Source organism: Phanerochaete carnosa (genome assembly GCF_000300595.1).
Source record: "Phanerochaete carnosa HHB-10118-sp unplaced genomic scaffold PHACAscaffold_1, whole genome shotgun sequence".
Lineage (NCBI taxonomy): Eukaryota > Fungi > Basidiomycota > Agaricomycetes > Polyporales > Phanerochaetaceae > Phanerochaete > Phanerochaete carnosa.
The window spans coordinates 11,897-29,531 of NW_006767628.1; the positions used below are offsets into that span (position 1 = coordinate 11,897).

A 17,635-nucleotide genomic window follows, 5' to 3' on the forward strand; every position below is an offset into this window, starting at 1 on the left:
AGGTCGCTTTCCCGGTCATCTTCAAGGCCGTCGTCTTCGCTGAGTTTCGGACCACCACATAGTCGCGAATCCTTGGCAAATGCTGCACGAGAATCACCGCTTCCTCCCGCCCCCAGGATGTCGCAGAGCCACTCTATCATGACGCTTTCGTTGGACGCCCCAACGGGCAGCCCTAGTGCGTCTGTATTATCGTCGCCTCTGCTGGCTTCCAACTCGCTTCTACCACCATGCTCGCCTCATATACCCTCTGGAGACGAAAGCCTGCACATCCGGACGACGAGTCATGCTAGTCATTCCTCAAGTTCGACCGCCATTGACTCTGCGCCTCGCACTCCTGCAGACTGTTCACACCAGGATGCCGACTCTCTAGCACGCATCGCGAGTCTCAGTCGACAGGTAGACTCGCCAAGCGAACTAGATGAGGACGATACTATTCATGCAGAAGTAGACAAGACGGCGACTTCTGGACATTTCCCTGCACACCAGCCCGAGCAAGATCCCTCGGACGCGCTGCGCTATGGTGCCGACGATGTCTTTGACGAGGAACCGAGCACTCGCATTTCTATAGCCCTGTCTGATGGAGACGGCGAGACAGGGATCGGCCTTTCATTGTTGCAAGACTTTGCCAATGGCGTTATAGATGATGTTGACTCGACGCATAGCGGCGCCTCGACACCTGAGCCGGCCGAACAGCCCGCTTCACCTCTCCTCGCGGACAAGAAGCACACCCCTTCCATTCGCTCCTTCGCCGCCTCAGGGAAGCCGTCTATCTATTCAAGTCATTCAGCGAAACAATCGAACGATGCACTTTCTCCGGAAGGCCCCGTTTCACCTTCTTCGGCTCCGCCCTCCCCCCGCGAAGTCCTATCGCGCAACTCGGGACACCCTTCATTTAATTCATATACTGATTCAGACTATTGCGCGGAAGAATGGGAAGGTGCCTCGGATATCTACGACAATTATCGCTATTCGCGATACTCGATGGCTTCTAGGGCGTCTAGGCTCTCCAAGGGTTCGATGTACACGGTTGCATCTGCATTTGGCCTTGAGGCTCCTCCACCCGTTCCTTTTGACGGTCGGCGACCGAGTGTCGACAGTGCGCGACAGAATTCTAGTTTGGGCGGAGAGCGGTTTGGCCCCACTACGACTACGTCGTCATCTGTAGAAGATATCAGACGGACGGCACCTGCGAACCCCCCACGCGCGGCGACTTCGTCTCCGAAAGAACCAGGGACGCCAGAAGGAAAGCGGGTTCCTCCCCCTTTAGAGCTCAAGTCGTCGCACCATGCACAACAGGCGACATCACCGGGGTCTGAGCTCAGTGCCTCGCCGCTCATCAACGCATTTAACTCGCCAATGTCTTCTCCAACGCCGGGGTCCGCCACATTTTCGCCGATGTCTCCTTTTGGGACGACAACGTTGTTCTCGAATGTACAGAGTGGCGCAGCGTCCGCGCTGAGACAGATACTCGAACAGGAGCGCGGATCACGACCAGCATCGCCCGGAGAAAATACGTTTCTCCTCGCTGAGCCGCTTGACACAAGCAACGCTCGTCTCTCTTTGCAACCTATCGTGATCCAAGATAATGAAGGACCTCCTGAAACTGCTGTCTTAGCTTCTCCAACGTCCCCTCGCTCCGCCTCTTCCAGCTCGCAACCGAGCAGTCCACCATATCTTTCAGAAAAGAAGCGTATAAACAAGACTACCTACATCGTCGCCAACCAAGCGCCGCCGCCGCCGTACACGCCCATGTCGCCGACGTCCGGGAGCGCGGATGAACCGTTACTGGCAAGTCCGCACTCACCACCTCCCCAGCAGGCCAGCCAAGCGAGACTCCAACCTGGAGCGCGCCCGCGGAATCTCGAGCTGCCGCAAAACGACTTTGTCAGGCGCAGCATATTTGCGCCGCACCCGCACGCGCCGAAACCCATGTCTTCGCCAAATGGGTCCAGCGGACCCATGTACGGCCGCACGCTTGTATCTCCTCAAATGCCGGGTGCGTCGCCAGGGTCAGTCATCGACACGATGCATCGCGCACTTGGCGAGCAGGCTGACCCGCGCCGTCGTGGTCGAGTGACGATTTACGCCAAATTCGAGCATGACCTCGCGAGCTCAGTCGGACCGGTACCAGTATCATTCACGCTCGAGCCGCCCAACAACATCCCGGCGCACAAGATGCGGTTCATGGCGCCACCTACGCCTGCTGAGCCTTCCACGGAGCCCGAGAAGGACCAGCCCAGAGCCAATTTTTTCCCGGAGGCCAAGAAACTGAGACCGCGGTCACGATCATTTTCTGGGTTTGATTCAGCGCAGCTCAAGCTGATTGTCCCGGACGAAGGTCAGAGGTACGTGTTCAATGTATACAGTTGTCGGCAAGTCTTCGTTCCGCTCAATGTGGCTGCCGCTTAGTATTGCCGATGACAACGCTATCTCGCAAAGCGTCTCCCTGAATGCGCTGACGAAGAGATCACGATCTACATCTAATGCGTCGTCTACCAGCTCGCCCATCCCGCCTCCGCCCACAAGCTCTTCTGTATCGGGAGTCCGTCTCGCGCACAAACCTTCCCCGCTCTCGCTCTCGCAAAACAACGTTGTCGCCCCCACAATATCGCCTCCGTACTCTTCCTCTATGTCGCTCAAGTCGCCAGCGAGCCCCGCGCAGCGATCACCAGTTGCGGTCGTCTCAGTTCCAACATCGCCGGTGATGTCTCCTCTGTCGCTGGGCCAGGCGTCTAATGTACTTTCGCCTTCAACATCGTCCTCGCCCTTACCCACCGCCGACACTAGCAGCGCAGTGGTTGCGCGTTCCGTCTCCGGGTCATCTGATCATCACTCGATCGCGTCCACGTCGCCCTTGCGGTATCGTCCAAAGCATATTCTTCGGACCAGCCGGTCGTCGAATTTTTCAAATTCTAACAGAACGTCAGCCGCGCGTGAAACATCCCCGTCTCGGTCCTCTATGCAAGGCCGGCCGTCGGTCGAAAGTGAAGGCTCGCGTCTCAGCGAAATCCGCTCCGTCATTTCCCCTTCCCCATCTCTAAGCCCACCGATGCCGCAGGCATTACGGTCTAAGCTCTCACTTCCCACGCTTAAGATAAAGAGCAGCGATAGATCCGTGCATTCAATGCGATCAGAGGACCGCAGTCCGACGCTGAGCATTACACCAAGCATTACGCCGAGCATATCGCCCAGCGAGAACCAGACCGAAAGGTCTCGCGTACAGATCGAGGATGTTGACTTTGAGCTTGTCATGCCCTCAGGACAGCTCAGTGTTATTGAGGAAGATCGTTCGTCTTCTCCGCTGCCGAACCCTGTCCGTCCCGAGATGGCATCGTCGCTCCGTGCAGCGAGCCCTGCGTTCTCTATGTTCTCAGGTATCGGCGCGCGCACGGCGCCTGCACCTGCCTCGCGGACAGACATGCTGGCCACGATCACGTCGGAGAGCAAGGGGGGCAAGCAGAGCGAGGAGAGTAAGGAGGGCGTTGAGGCGCATCGTCAACGCGAACTACGCTGGATCTCAGCAATCTCGAGTGTACCAGCAGCACAGGCTCGCAAGAACAAGAAAGTACGGAAACTGCTCTGGGAGGGCGTGCCAGCGAGCGTGCGGTACATCGTCTGGGCACACCTGACCGATAGTAAAGCAAAGCGCACCGAGAACGTATACTACAAGCTCACCCAGCGCGAGCGTGTGCCGGCGGCGGCAAACATTGAACGCGATCTCAGAAGGGTCTTTCCCGAAGACCACCAGCTGCATGATGGTTCGTTGTTGAATGTCCTTCAGGCGTACCTCATGATGGTACCGGACACCCACTATAGTCGGGGTGGGTTCATCACGAGAGTCTTCAAGTTGAAATCGGCATTAACGTCGTGATCGCTAGGGCTAACTGTCATTGCTGGCCACCTGCTTCTCCAGTCGCCGGAAGAAGATGCATTCTGGACATTTGTGTCGCTCATGGACACCCACGTACGATCGTATTTTTCTGCGAGTCCTGCGCAGATGGAGATCGACTCGACATTGTTTGGAAAGGCTGTCGAATCCAATGATTCGGCGATGGCCAAAAAAGTGTTCGTAGAGATGGACATCCCGCCTACCAGTCTCTGCCGCCCATGGTTCACCGCTCTCTTCCTCGAAGCGTTGCCGCTAGAGCATTCGCAGCGCGTTTGGGATATTTTCCTGTTCGAAGGTGGGTGCGCTTGTTAGTGCAAGTCCGACCGGTTACTGATGCGGACCGGGTGCAGGCGCGCCATTCCTCTTCCGAGTCGGTTTGGCGATTATGATGCGCTGCAAGCAGCAGGTGATGCAGTGTGCGCAGCGGGACATGATCCTTAATCTACTTCTCCATCCGCCGGCGTCTATGCTACCTGCGACGGCGGACGCGTTCCTCGAACTAACAACTGCGGTGAAGCTCAAGGACGAGGATGTACGTAAGCAGCGGGCAAAGCTCGCCGAGGCGCATGTCAAGCGGCAGAATCTGGCGCGAACGTTTGCGTCACAGGCAGGCCTGCCTGGACTACCTGCCATCTCCCTCCCTCGAAAATAGACCCTTTCTTTCTCTTGGACTACTCTTCGTCGATGCTTGAGTTCTTCGTTCGTCCTAGCTTTCGTTGTACATGCATATGTGGGCCTACCAGCGATCAACAGGCCCTCTTTGTTTCTTGTTTTGCATCTTCTCAGCATCATATATTACCCCTTTTCTCGTGGGGGTGTTTTTGCACGTTGCCGTTCGTGCCCTCTTCACGCGCATATTCCCCTGTAAACGCACATAACTGTAGTATTGTAGCAACAGATAATTAATTGGTATACATTGTGTAACGTGCTCCCGGAACGTATGGGATGGCGATTTCGCTCTACATATTTCAATGTCAAGGTTACACATTCCAACCACCGCCGGCGCTATGCTCACATTCCGCCATTCCTAAGCTCCCTGGAGACAAGCATGTTCCAAACCTCATTTCAACTCTATTACACCTGTCCTTAGCAATAGTCACAGTAGTACACGTCTGCATGGTAGCGACAAGGCTCATTGCGTGCGTCAAGTGGGGACAACGCGAAGAAATACACGCCAAGGTCGCAACGTCGCATGTGGGCTTGCCGCGTGAAGCTTTCCTGTACATGGCCAGATTATTTTCAACTCTGGCGACTTGTGCGACCGTGAGCATGTTGTTAAGAATTTAACAGGCCCAGATGTGCACTCGTGCGAGTGGCGTGGGACCTCTGGCGCGGGCCGCTCGACAACGCGGCTATATATGTTTTCCACCATCTGTCTCGCGACATTTTTGCGTCTCGCCGCCAACCACAACCATGCCTACACACAGGTGAAAACGCGAGTTTGCACAGTGTCGGCACTGCTTCAAGTCCAAGGAGCCTGGCGTCACGCTCTCTGTCCGTGCAGTACGCAGAATAGACCAGTATTGCGTATGTTCCATCCGCGCTGACTCGGAGCTACTCACATCAAAGCTGACCGTATCGACAGAGCAAGGAGTGTCAGGGAGCAGCATGGCCCACACACAAGGCACGCTGCCGCCAGACGCAGCAGATGCGCGAGATAGCTGGAGACGACCTTGCGGCCGCACTGGACTCACTTCGCGCATTCACGGCGAAGCACCGTCCAAACATCGCTGAGTGCGGCGTGCGCGCACTCGACGTCGGTACACGAGCTGCGAACGCGGACAAAAGCTTTCTCAAGATCCTCGTGCGCCGCCGCCCAAGCGAGACAAGGCCAGAGAGAGCATGGGCTGTCGAGGACGCGTAGGACGGGATTTGTGAACATTTCATCCTATCAGCTGTCAGGAAGAATATTATAAGGTTACGAAGATATGTGTGCCTTAGCTAACGGACGGGACTAAGATAGACAAAGAATCAAAATAGAAGAAACTTTCCAAAATATGCCGGCGGTCGGCAGCATGAGCACTGACAAAAGCAGAAGAATATAGCAATGAAGGTATGAGAGGGAGTGCGAGATAGAAATGGGAGTGTTGCCTGTGCGTACTGAGTAGTCCAGGCAGTCGCAACCTTTTTCTATCAGCATGGGGCCAGGTATTAGCATGAGCCTCGAGCTTGTCGTATCATTATCTAAAACTCACCGCGGATGTGTTTAAGGGGCATCGCCAAAAGCAATGTGCAGCATACTCCGGTTTCGCGCCGAAAGCTTCTCAGCCAGTCGGCTGCGCATCTCGTCCTCCGCGAGGATCCAACGCCCGATGTTGCGGCTGCTGATGTACACCTTGATGGTGGTGAGATGGGTGAAGTGCGAGAGAACGCTGTCCAGTAGTTCCCAGTCGAGTTCTGCGAGGGGCTCGAAGTAATTCGTGCCGGTCACCGCCCACGTTTGAATCGAGACAGAGACGCGGCACAGCGTCGAGGGCGCGCTGGAAAGAGGTTCAAGGCAGCGCCGCCAATATACCTGGTTGATTTCGATGAGGTCGTAGTCGAGGTGGATCTCGACGCCGAGCGCGAGCGACTCGAGATGCGGGCAGCGCGTGAGACCGGGCAGGTGGTACTTCTCGCTTTGTGCTGTGACAGGGCACGTTAGTGTGGCGAGTGGGCAGTTCTGGATATGGACTCACCAACCGCGTATGATAGATTCGCAGACGCAAATCGGTGGAAAAGGAGCGTGAGCTCCCGCATGTTTGGCGTCTGGCAGAGCAGTGCGTCCACCATCGCGACGAGGCCGCCCGTGAAGTGGCTAACGCGGAGAGCTTCCAGGGCGTCAATGCGAACGAATGCAGGAAGGACGGGGAGTAGCCTCTGGGCTAAGTCGAAGCGGACGAGAGTCAGCGACCGCACCGCGGGGCGGACACTGTCTGCTGCGAGATGAAGATCGTAGGAAACTGGCATGTTGAAGCGGTGCGGGTTGTGAAGGGTGCGGTACATGACTGCGCCTTGAATTTGTAGCTCAGCTATCTGTTCGAAGAGCGAGAGGAACCGAGAAAGGAACGTTTGATGAATGCCCAAGCAGAATGAAGCGGACAGCGCAGCGTGCTGCAGCCGCAAGGGACGGTGCTCATCCTGCCCTTCTCCCGGGCCATCGCCAGGTATCTCATGAAGCTGAATGGAGTCCACGATCAGGCTGTTCAAGGACGGCAAAGACGCCAGAAGAGAGCGGATGCGGCCGAGAGAGATCTTCACCTCGAACTGACTGTCGACGGGACCAAGCCTGAGTTCGCGCACCAGGCCTCGAATTCGTGAGTTATCGCATATGAATGCATAGAGAGCATCGAAGGGGTCGTTTGGATAGCCGGGTGGTGGGTCACGGAGGTGCAGAGAGTGGAACAGAAACGGGCCGCTCAGCTGGTACCATTGGTGCGAAACCAGAGAGCAGTGCGCTAGTGTCCGCCTGTGATATCTGAGAAAGCTGAGGATTTCAATTATCAGTTCCGAGGGTATCGTAGGTATACTCGACATAGAGATCCTTCAGACAAAAGATCGTGTGATAGCGGGGTGAAACCGTGGGCGTCGGGAAACATGTGACGGGCGCCCCGCCAGACGGCAAAAGCAGCACAAAAATCCCGCCATCAGCCTAGATATAGAAATACTCGGCCTGCCCGTGAGTTCGTGTTTTCATTTTCGAAACTGAGATTTGTCTCGCTCCCCCATCGCCTCGTTCTGCTCCGCTGCCGTCGAAGACGGCTCGCGGCTATAAAAATCAGTTGATGTCCCCTGTTGCTCGCACGCTACTCTCGTTATCTTCTCGCTCATTCGCCCACCTGCAAGTTCACCGCGCAATGTCCTCCATCTTTGTCGTGCCCTTGGACCCGTCGTCCCCAAAGACGAGCTCTGCCGACGGCCTTGACGTGGAGAAGCTCTGGTCGTCCCTCCCACAGGGCCCCAAACCACCCAAGGCCGGCAGTACGAACCTCTTCTTCAATACACCCTCTTCTGGGTCCCAGAATATCACCGCGCTGGCCTCCCTGGGGCCGTCGTTTTCAAAGCACTCGATGTCGGAGAACACAAAGCGAGAGCTTATCAGGACTGCCATTGGTAGCGCTGTCCAGCAGGTCAAGGCCCTCGGCGAAGGCATCAACGGCCGTGAGGTTGCGGTGGATGTCGCCGCAGGCGATGCCCATGCCGCTGCCGTCGCGGCGCATCTCGCCCTTTACGGCTTCAACCTCAAGACGGAGCCTCCTTCCTCGTTTTCTCCCAACAACCAGAAGCCGTCGCCGCCTCGACTGTCTTTCTCGCCCATCCCGGCCAACGCGGATGAGAAGGCGTGGCAAGAAGGCGTCGTGTATGCCGAAGCGCAGAACCTCGCGCGTACGCTCATGGAGCTGCCCGCGAACATGCTCACGCCAACTCACTTCTGCGAGCGCGCCAAAAAAGAGTTTCAGGGTGTTGATGGCGTCGAGATCATTGTACGGGACACAGGTGAGCAGCAGAAGTCTCAAACGGGCCGTTCGCAGCTATCGCTCATGTTTTCCATCAGAATGGGCTGCTCAAAAAAGCATGAACAGCTTCTTGTCTGTTACACACGGCTCTGCGCAGCCCGCCAAGTTCCTTGAAATGTAAGTGTCCCATTGGTCGATCGCGTGCGGGTCGCTGATACTACGCTGCCCCAGCCACTACCGCGGCGCGGCAGACAGGAATGCAGCACCCCTTGTCTTCGTTGGCAAGGGCATTACGTTCGATTCTGGAGGCATCAGCATCAAGCCGAGCCTAGGCATGAAGCTTATGCGAGGTGACATGGGTGGCGCTGCGACTGTCGTGTCTGCTGCTCTCGCCATTGCGAAGCTCAAGGTTCCCATCAATTTGTCCGTCGTCACGCCACTCAGCGAGAACATGCCTGGCCCGTCCGCGACTAAGCCGGGCGACATCGTATACGCTATGAATGGTAAGAGTGTGGAGGTCGATAACACCGACGCTGAGGGTCGTCTGGTGCTTGCGGACGCCCTGTACTATGCCTGCACGGAGTTCAAGCCGACGACCGTCGTCGATGTCGCAACTCTCACTGGGTACGTGTCGTTGCTCTTTGTTCAGATTCTTGCTGTTAAATTAAACGACAGCGCCATGGACATTGCCCTCGGCGAGATCTTCACAGGCGTATTCGCCAGCTCGGAAGGCCTCTGGAGCGAACTCGAATCGGCGGGACAGCGCGAGCACGACCGCTTCTGGCGAATGCCTCTGTCCGAAGATTACGCACCACAGATTAAGGGCTCAAACGCGGACTTGTGCAACACGGGCGGCCGCCCCGCAGGCTCGTGCACAGCTGCTCTCTTCCTGAAGTCGTTTGTCCCAGATCTTGAGAGCGAGGACGGCGAAGGCAGGGTCCGCTGGGCACACATCGACATGGCTGGTACGATGGAGGCGACCCGCCAGGGACCGTACCAGGAGAGGGGCATGACTGGTCGTCCCACCAGGTATGTGTTCGTGTATCCTTGATAGTATTCCATTGCTGATGTGTTTCACAGAGCGTTGATTGAGTTTGCGCGCAGGGCCGCGCAGTAAACAGCGTGGCTGTACTTACCGTTTGGATTGCGTGTGTCCAATGCTGTCTATAAAGATTCAATGGATCCCAGTATACAAATACGCTCATCGTAAGCCTTGCCACAGCTTGGGCCATCATTTACCTCGCGAAAGTCATTTCATTAGGAACTGGTGAAACACAGTTAATTATAATTAACCTCTTTTCTTAATAGATCGGGATTCGTCTATGAAACCAAATAAGGAGTGTGGTGCGTTTTTCGGCAACGTGTACAGGAGGATGTCTGATGATGGTGCCGCAGGAACGTGGAGCTAGTCCCACTTGCCAGGTAGTAGATTCGTCCTGTGCAGCAGAGGCTTGCCGTCCATGTGGTGTTCTTTCCTGAGCGACTCGATAGGTACATCCATGATAGCAGAGCAAGCTTCGAACTGCGGGAGCGATAGTCCCGGTTCTTCAACTCCGAAGACGACATACGCGCGCATGCGGAATACGCGGGATTCCCAGGCGAGGAGCTGCTCCGTGGGGATGGGAACAAAGAACAGCGTGCCATGGGCACTATAGGCGTCGCCGTCGGCCACGCTGTGCCAGTCATCGCACATGAAAATGCTATCCGAATTGTGCAACATGCTGGCGTTGGCGTCTTCGCGAGACACGATGTACCCGGTATAGCTGGCCTTCCACGCGGCGTGCTCCAGTTCCGCGTCGCTGAAGGTGGTAGACTGACCTCTTGGTTCGTTGTTCCAGGATGCCCAAAAGTCGAGGCGGATATTCTTGATGGGCGGCGTGTCGTATATGGGGCGTGACGTGTGTAGGTCGGCGATGACGAGAGTGCACACACACGGGTAGATGTGTCTAGAGAGATTAGGTTAACATCGTGTGCGTCGCTGATTATGCAATCGACTCACTCCGCCTCTAGGTCCCAGAGCGTCGTGTGCTCCCACAGACTCTTGATCTCGACTCGGAACCGACCTGGCCCCCAGAACTCGTTCATGCCGTCGCGCATATATGCCCCTGCGAACGAGCTTTCACCTGAGTCCGCATCCGAATCGAGAGCCTCCTGGATCTGGACTTCGACATCGCCTGCAAAGCCGTCCGACCGGTCGTCATCGCCCGCTTCAGGTTTTGTCGCCACCGCCGCAGTTGCCGTCACCGCCATATCATGGTTTGAAGGAGTTGTCTTCGCCGCAACCCTAGCCTCCCTGCGCCTCTCCACGATCTGCCGTAGGTTCTCAATCGAGCGTCTGGACCGTGCGAGCTGCTCGCGGATCTCTCTGAGATGCTCTCTAGGAGTGGCGTCCGAGTCGGCGATGGCGGCGACGTCACTTCGTTCACGCACCAGGGACCGCCCGCGATCATGCGCTATTGCCTCGGGCATCGCAGGTCTACCGGCGCAAGGGTTGTGCGAGAAGTGCGAGACGGAGTGCGCCAGCACGGGACGTGGCATCGAGTAGGTCATCGTTTTGATGCTTTCGGTGCTGTCGGATCTCTTGAGCTCCGGGCGGATGGTCCTGACGGACGAGCGCGAGCTGCTCCTGTGCCACTTGTGCGGCAGGCTTGGGGCAGTGGTCGAAGCATCCGAAGCCTTGCTGTTCGTGACCTTGATTGGAGGCTGGAGGGAGACTACGGGTAGGGTTTTGGCAGCGAGTCGGAAGGTCTTGAACTTGCTGGTGCCATCCAAGGCAACTCCACAAGCAGGTTGCATGATGGATATGATAGCTGAATGCTGCAGCGAAATTCCGCATGCGGAACGCGTTTAATATATACTACATGCACATCCCATTTGGCAATCTTGGCTTGCAGAGTTGGAACAATGAAATGCAGCTGTGATAGAGACAACGAGAATGAGTGGTATGTGTTGAAGCGCCTAGTGGCTCTGGCTCGGCGTTCCGCCCGGCATGGACTTAAGGTGGACATCTTAGATTAGGCGCTGCTAATACGTAGATAGTGATTGGACAATCATATGTAGTGCTCCCACGCACAGACCTCTTTATGGCAGGCTTCCCCATTCTAGCGGACTTTCAATTTTTGCTTCCTTTTAGTATATAAGGACTCCTCTCGCATCCCCACTCTGCGTGCTCTTTCCCTTCGCACTCAGAGTAAGTCCCTTCGCCGCTCTTGCGCATTATGTAGTATGCTCACCGGACCCCTGTCTAGCTAACACCGTGTGTATTAGGTACATAGCTATACAGTGTGCTCTTTCCCTTCGCACTCAGACTAACACCGTGTGTATTAGATCGTGCCCGCGTGCCACACGCCAGTTCGTGCTCGCGCAGCCCAGTCGTCGTATCACGACAATAGTATGCCAGACAAAGCAGTTGGCCAAAAGCAAGAATCTTATCGTCCCTTGAGAGAACGTTGTTATGCTTGTGCCATGAGCAAAGCATATGTGCAATGGCTATGCAGCATCGAACACGTGTAAGACACTGGATCTTTGGCTGCCTGGTTCCAGCTGCCTGACAACGCCAATCCGATGCCTGTTTTCCAAGGGCAAGTCGAAAAGGTGCTCATTCTAGCTCAGTCCAAATTTCCAATGATATCGTGCGCGCCCAGACCTCAGGGTCTGAAGACAAAACAGCGTGGCTGTCTGCTGTGGTGCGTACGGCCGTGGCAGCTGGCTGCAGACGTATCTTCCACACTGTCGCCATGGGCGCAGCCCATTGTTTATTGCCCGGAAGGCTTATCAAACATCGAAACGTGAAGAATATAGGGAGAAAGATTCCGGAGCCGAAAACCCCAACGTGCAGATTTTCGCCGCGGGAGTGGCGCGCAATGCCGAAAAAATGTATGCTTTGGGATGCTTAGACACAACAACGAGATATCCTGTTGACGAAGCACTATGAATAGAATACACAGAACAGCGGGGGAGGAGACTACCAGACGAGTAAGGCTACACAAGACCAAGTTACTGTATATGTCACGATTATAATGATGAGATGCGGTAGATACGGGGCTCATCTGAGTAGAGATAGGGGCGACAGCCTAGAGTTACTCTCCTCTGATATTATGAAAGGCTAAAACGTCCTCTGCAGGCAAGGATGGCAAAAGCTTTGCACTATTGTCGAGGGCATTAACGGGTTCAAGCTCGATACTGGGGAAGTTTAACGACGTCTCTTGGCCCAGCAGGCCACTGTGCGCACCTCTGTGGGACTTCTGCGGCTACTTTCACAGCTTTCTCATCGTACCCTTCGTCACTCGTCATATCCGCGATAGGACTAGACGTGGCGCGTATAGCTGAGTGCTTGGCTAGCCATTCGTCTCGAAGTTGTTCCATCTTGAGCGTCTCACATTGAAACTTAGTAAGCGAGCGTTTGTCAATGGCTGTCAGAGGAATAATTGACCTCGCCTAGAGCATCGGAGGTACATCAGCAAATTTCGTTGAGACGGAGGACTATCACTGGCCTACGCAGATGAAGAAATTTTTCGAAATATATGCTGGCAAACTTGCTGGACGTCAGCTGGCTCAACTCGCCCGCGGATTCCGCTTCTTCCTCGTCAGCCTCCATTAACTCGTCAGGCTCTGCGGTCTACGGATCAGACACACGAATAGTTCGCTTATCATCACGAGCCACAAGACCCCGGCACATACAGCATGCCTGTGCTAAGTGGTGCGCTGGCCACATTAGGAGCTGCATTTAGAATAAGAGGTTGAGAAAAATCCTAAAAGCTCGCTTTCTTGATGGTGGCCAGAGTAAAGCGCGCGTATAATAGCTCGGGAGAAACCTCGCTCGGGACTTTGACGATGACGTTTTGGTAGATGTAGGCAAGTTGTTCGCTAAAATCCCAAAAATGCCAGACGACAACACCATCCCTGATGGCGAGCACGAAAGAGTGGGCGTCAGATACGAGAGAAATATCCTTGCGGAGAGCTAAACCATTGCTGCTGGTAGGGATATCCTCTCCGAGGTGTTGTACTTCCACATGTTGTTTATAAGGTACCAGTGGGTATGCGCTGGATGCAACAGGTCACTCTGCCCAAGTGCGTAAAGATAAAGAAAAAAAGAGATGATCAAGTGGTGTAAGCTGATGGCAGCAGAGGCGGCTTACCTTCGAGATACCTGGTAAGAAGGTATGCACGATCCTGTCCCTCCACTGTCTGCGCCATTCGCGGCGTACTGTAGACGTTTGTGTATCTTTCCGGTTTCGGGGAAGCGCTGCGGAATGCAGACATCCAGCGAGCTGGAATACTTCCAGGAAAGCACCAATCATGGAGTGAAGCGACCACTTCGTACGTCTTGTTTATGTCCGAGTCGGTAACGACGTAGAAGTACTCACCAGGCACAAGGACTCGAGTCATGTCAGGCATACGCCCTTCACAGTCGCGGGTGGAGGAAATGAAGCCTTTCTTGTTATTATCAATGACATAGCACGCCTCGATAACGACGGGATAATCCACTCCCGATTGCTCGCGTCCCAGAATGGGGTCCGAGTCGTAGGCGGCAAATGAGATTAGGGGCCGTTGGCCTTCGAACCGGCCCAACGCAGGAAGGAAAAAATAAACATTAAAGACTGAGTTTATTGAAGCGGGCGTCGGGGAAGGACCGAAGGAGCCGGGTACACCGACTCCATGGTAGTTGAGAATCAGGATGCACAATTAAATAAGCGCTGGGGCTCTTGCTCCGCGAGGGAGATTGCTTCACGCGCAGTGCGGGTTCCAGCTGAGGCCAGACGCAAGTAAGGGACCTGGTTCAATTCTCAGCGTAGTTTGTCTGAATCGTAAGCTATACAAACCCAAGGACAATCTTAGCACTTTTTCAGCTCGGGATCCCTAGGCCGCTTACTCGCAGTCGTCCACCCGCTAGGCTTATTCTGACAACGACGGAGCTCTCATACCACATGGTGGACTGAAAAAAAATAAAACCCGCATATTAAAGACTTTGCTATCATTGCATGCATACTGATGGCGGTACTCAAAAGGTCGTCGAGCATTGGCAAGTCGAGCAACATCGGGCGTTTAAAGCCGCGGCGGGCCCTTTGCCCGCCCGCGGATCAAGTGTTGCGCCAGTGTCACAATCAGATGTGTGACCCTTTGTGGCTTCGGCGCACGCCTGCCGTCGGGGGCTTTGGCGAGAAGCGACTACACATCTGTGTTAAAAATATACTGGAGGATTTTGCGCAATATGACGGGGTTGCGCCAAAGCAGCTGCTGTACTCGCCAGGATTTTTGAATAACCTGTTACTTTGCTGTTTGCTTCAGGAGCCACGACCAAACGTGAAGTTTGTGGCTCGTCGTTGTTTCAGCGTGCCCTACTGCTAGTCTGAGGAACTTGCTCACTCACCGGGCTATTCAGCCCACAAAAATGTATCACGATGCTAATACCGTTGGGTAAGATTACCCGTTGTAGACAGGGGCTCCGTCTCCATTCTAGACCTCTGCCAAGTCGGCTGCCCCCGCGCTACGTGTCATGTCGAACACGGCTCGGATCTTTCTAATACGCCGCCGACTCCAATTGCCTGAGCTTCCAGCAAGTGCGATCGCCGCCCACCGACTTTCTGCCCATAATCTCACGCACTCGCAGCTCGATCCCACGTGCGGGGAACGCGGGTGCAGAGGGCCCATCGCTACTGGCGAGGCTGGTAGCTAGCGGAGGCAAAATGCGATGCACTTGCAAGATCCCCCTCTTGGTTCCCTGACCATGCTCGCCTGGATCGAAGTCGTTTCGACGACGACATGAGATTCGGCGTCGATTTCACAAGCTCACGAGAGGCAGAATTACGTTTACGCATCTACGATACAAGAGTGTAACAGAGGGCACTAGCAGTTATGAGGTATAGTATCCAGTCAAAGTACAGAGATAGCCACAAGATATACACGAGATCAAAGATACAGCAGAGTACGGTTACATGTGGCGGATGAGCTCACGCTCCAGCATGGTGAAACTCTTGTCGTCCCCAGCCAGCGTTGGCGTCGGATCCATGTCCTGGCAGAGCCACGCACTCGGGCCCTCGAACTGCGAGAACGAACCCAATTCGGGCGTGAAGCCGCTGCTGGGTACGAGCGCGGACGGCGGGAAGTCCAGCGAGTACATGAGCTCGTCGGACACCGGGACATTGAGAGGCGTGATGGGTGTCGAGCCGGATGCACTGGACGAGCTACCCGTCGAGTGCGACGTCGGGATCAGCGACAGCCCGTTATCGATTAGTTCCATGGGATGAGCGGGGCTCGACCGCGGCCTGCAAAGATACCCTGGTAAGTAAGGGCGAGACAGCGAAGTCACAGATGGCTTACCTAGGTGTCGCTTCGATCACATCGAGACCTCTTGAAGGTGAGTAGACCCCCGTGCCTGACAGACGATCCATGTGCGACGCGAGCAGGTGCGACGGCAACGATGCCCGGCGAGATGCGTTTTGACTAGCGCCGTCAAAGGCGAAAGCGGAAACATCCCGCACGAGCGGTAGCGGCATTTGGTCGTAGAGGTGGGTGCCCTCGAGGTTGATCGGCGGCGGGCGAGCCTTCTCAGCGCGAACGGGCGACAACGGCATGTGGTCCGAACGAGGAGAGCTAGAGGCGGACGACGGCACCGAAGAGGCCTCTCCGTCAGCCGCAGCAGTGGGTACGTCCAGCCTCATGGTAAACTGCCGGGGCTCAGTAGTGAACGGCGGCAGCTTGGGCGAGGAGTGCGCCTCCTCTTCGGAACTCGTGGTAGCAGCGGACGAGGCAACGGAGGCCCGACGAGTGATCTTGCCGTTGCTCACGCCCGCACGGTTGCGCTTCACCTTGTTCGGGCCGCGCATCTTCCGCTCGGAAGCATACTCGCAATGCAGACCGCGGTTGATGCAACGCTGACAAGGGCGCTCCCCGCTACACTATGTGCCGGGAAATCGAATCGTCAATGAGAGCTATTAGTGATATGATACAATGGCACATACTTTGGCTTTTCGACCGCGGCACTTCTCGCAAGCCTGCTGGGTGCGCACACGAGGATGCTCAGGAGCCGTCTGGTAGATGCCGGTGGTAGGGTCAAGCGACCCAGACATGGCCCACGAGGGAGGCGGCGGCGGTGGCGGCTGCTCGGCTGCGGCTGCGGGTCGTGTAGGGGCTTCGATGATAGGTGCAAACAGAGACGGCTCGGTGAACGATCCAGAGGGGAAGAGCGATCCCGTAGGCTCAGCGCGGTAGCCGTTGAGCTGCTGTGCTGACGAGCTCGCGTGCAGGAGCGGGTGTTCTGACGGGAAGAGCATCTCTGGGGAGATGTGTCGGCGGGGTGTTGGGTGTCGCAGGTCAACGAGATTGTCAGATGAGAGGATAGGGTACAAGGCAAATGCAGGAGCATCGTCGTAGAGAGTATGATGGGCAAAGCTTGACGAGGCAGGGATGAAGCCGTCTATACGGTCCGTGGGCACCTGCTGTGCCAAACCCAGCGGTCGCATGTCGAGTGCCATGGCTATGTCATACTCGGAGAGATCCCCATGCGGATGCAGATAGTATGCAGAGTTGTCGTATGGCATGTGCAAAGTAGACATGGTTGTGGTCGTGAATAGAGTATGTGATGGCTGACGACGGAACGGACGCACAAGTTCTTATAGGGCTTTGCCGGATCCGTATGTCGACTGGGCCCGGCGGCATCGCTGTTATCCACCCCTGTCCGTCGATCTTGTCAGCCTTTCCGCATCTTCGACGGACCCCGATCGGGAAGGGCAGATCTGAGTCCCCTCGGTCAACGACCACGGCTGGTCTTGGCAGTACAGAGAAAACTCACATATTGCGCGATTTAGGTGCCATAAAGCTGAAAGAGTCAAAGTCAGCGCCAGCTGCATTGCTAGAAACCTTTCACCAGTTGCAATTCGGGCTGGTAGAGCCCAAATCGCAGCTGGCGGAAGCAAAATGAGGTGGAAGCACTTTTCGGTAATTATTGGGTGGCCTGTGTCACTGGCAGCTCGTGTAGAGTAAGCACCACGAACGCACGCCATGCCCTCGCATGTACGTCTGAACTGCCACTTTGTGTAAAGTGCGACTCGGTTGACGCGGTTGAGGTTGGTTTCCGAAGTCCGCGAAGGCGCGCTGCAGAACCTCCCGACAGGCATCCAAATTTGGAAAGCGTCGGGTCACCCGACGTCATTGCATCCGACGCACCGTTCCGAAACCGTCTTTCCGCCATAGTTACATGTTGGAGCAAAGCAGTACCATGACGCCTTTCGAGCTGGCTTTGTAATTTTTAGAAGGTCAAGACTATGGAGCGTCCCGAAGATCAACACTCCTGGCGTCCGTCTCGTTCGTA

General features: G+C 55.5%; 6 protein-coding genes across 6 annotated transcripts; 2 read left to right on the top strand and 4 right to left on the bottom strand.

Annotated features, from left to right (window-relative positions):
- Window positions 1-3,325: 3,325 nt before the first annotated feature.
- PHACADRAFT_82476 (uncharacterized protein) lies at window positions 3,326-4,541 on the top strand (the record flags this gene model as incomplete). The annotated part of the gene is made up of 3 exons (XM_007389578.1): window positions 3,326-3,821; window positions 3,879-4,184; window positions 4,240-4,541. 3 exons carry the CDS (start codon window positions 3,326-3,328, stop codon window positions 4,539-4,541), a joined length of 1,104 nt encoding a protein of 367 aa, XP_007389640.1.
- A 1,260-nt stretch (window positions 4,542-5,801) lies between these two features.
- Window positions 5,802-7,117, bottom strand: PHACADRAFT_245998 (uncharacterized protein). The gene is made up of 3 exons (XM_007389579.1): window positions 6,568-7,117; window positions 6,085-6,514; window positions 5,802-6,019 (listed from the first exon to the last, which is right to left on the bottom strand). Exons 1-2 carry the CDS (start codon window positions 6,872-6,874, stop codon window positions 6,096-6,098), a joined length of 726 nt encoding a protein of 241 aa, XP_007389641.1. The 5' UTR covers window positions 6,875-7,117; the 3' UTR covers window positions 5,802-6,019; window positions 6,085-6,095.
- Window positions 7,118-7,725: 608 nt separating this feature from the next.
- Window positions 7,726-9,376, top strand: PHACADRAFT_85243 (uncharacterized protein; the record flags this gene model as incomplete). The annotated part of the gene is made up of 4 exons (XM_007389580.1): window positions 7,726-8,365; window positions 8,424-8,502; window positions 8,557-8,949; window positions 9,001-9,376. 4 exons carry the CDS (start codon window positions 7,726-7,728, stop codon window positions 9,374-9,376), a joined length of 1,488 nt encoding a protein of 495 aa, XP_007389642.1.
- A 191-nt stretch (window positions 9,377-9,567) lies between these two features.
- PHACADRAFT_246002 (uncharacterized protein) lies at window positions 9,568-10,932 on the bottom strand. Its single transcript, XM_007389581.1, has 2 exons — window positions 10,325-10,932; window positions 9,568-10,271 (listed from the first exon to the last, which is right to left on the bottom strand). The coding sequence occupies exons 1-2, from the start codon at window positions 10,873-10,875 to the stop codon at window positions 9,731-9,733; spliced, it is 1,092 nt and encodes a 363-aa protein (XP_007389643.1). The 5' UTR covers window positions 10,876-10,932; the 3' UTR covers window positions 9,568-9,730.
- A 2,144-nt stretch (window positions 10,933-13,076) lies between these two features.
- Window positions 13,077-14,254, bottom strand: PHACADRAFT_23618 (uncharacterized protein; the record flags this gene model as incomplete). Its single annotated transcript, XM_007389489.1, has 4 exons — window positions 13,077-13,330; window positions 13,464-13,979; window positions 14,009-14,099; window positions 14,198-14,254. 4 exons carry the CDS (start codon window positions 14,252-14,254, stop codon window positions 13,077-13,079), a joined length of 918 nt encoding a protein of 305 aa, XP_007389551.1.
- Window positions 14,255-15,127: 873 nt separating this feature from the next.
- PHACADRAFT_246006 (uncharacterized protein) lies at window positions 15,128-15,744 on the bottom strand. The gene is made up of 2 exons (XM_007389582.1): window positions 15,646-15,744; window positions 15,128-15,590 (listed from the first exon to the last, which is right to left on the bottom strand). The coding sequence occupies exons 1-2, from the start codon at window positions 15,714-15,716 to the stop codon at window positions 15,257-15,259; spliced, it is 405 nt and encodes a 134-aa protein (XP_007389644.1). The 5' UTR covers window positions 15,717-15,744; the 3' UTR covers window positions 15,128-15,256.
- Between the last annotated feature and the right edge of the window lie 1,891 nt (window positions 15,745-17,635).

Coding starts and splice junctions, on each gene's coding strand:
- PHACADRAFT_246002 (XM_007389581.1), bottom strand. CDS start 10,875: ATGACCTACTCGATGCCACGTCCCGTGCTGGCGCACTCCGTCTCGCAC. Junction 10,272..10,324: donor CTCTGGGACCTAGAGGCGGA/GTGAGTCGATTG, acceptor TAATCTCTCTAG/ACACATCTACCCGTGTGTGT.
- PHACADRAFT_245998 (XM_007389579.1), bottom strand. CDS start 6,874: ATGTACCGCACCCTTCACAACCCGCACCGCTTCAACATGCCAGTTTCC. Junction 6,515..6,567: donor GAATCTATCATACGCGGTTG/GTGAGTCCATAT, acceptor GCCCTGTCACAG/CACAAAGCGAGAAGTACCAC.
- PHACADRAFT_246006 (XM_007389582.1), bottom strand. CDS start 15,716: ATGGATCGTCTGTCAGGCACGGGGGTCTACTCACCTTCAAGAGGTCTC. Junction 15,591..15,645: donor GTGATCGAAGCGACACCTAG/GTAAGCCATCTG, acceptor GTATCTTTGCAG/GCCGCGGTCGAGCCCCGCTC.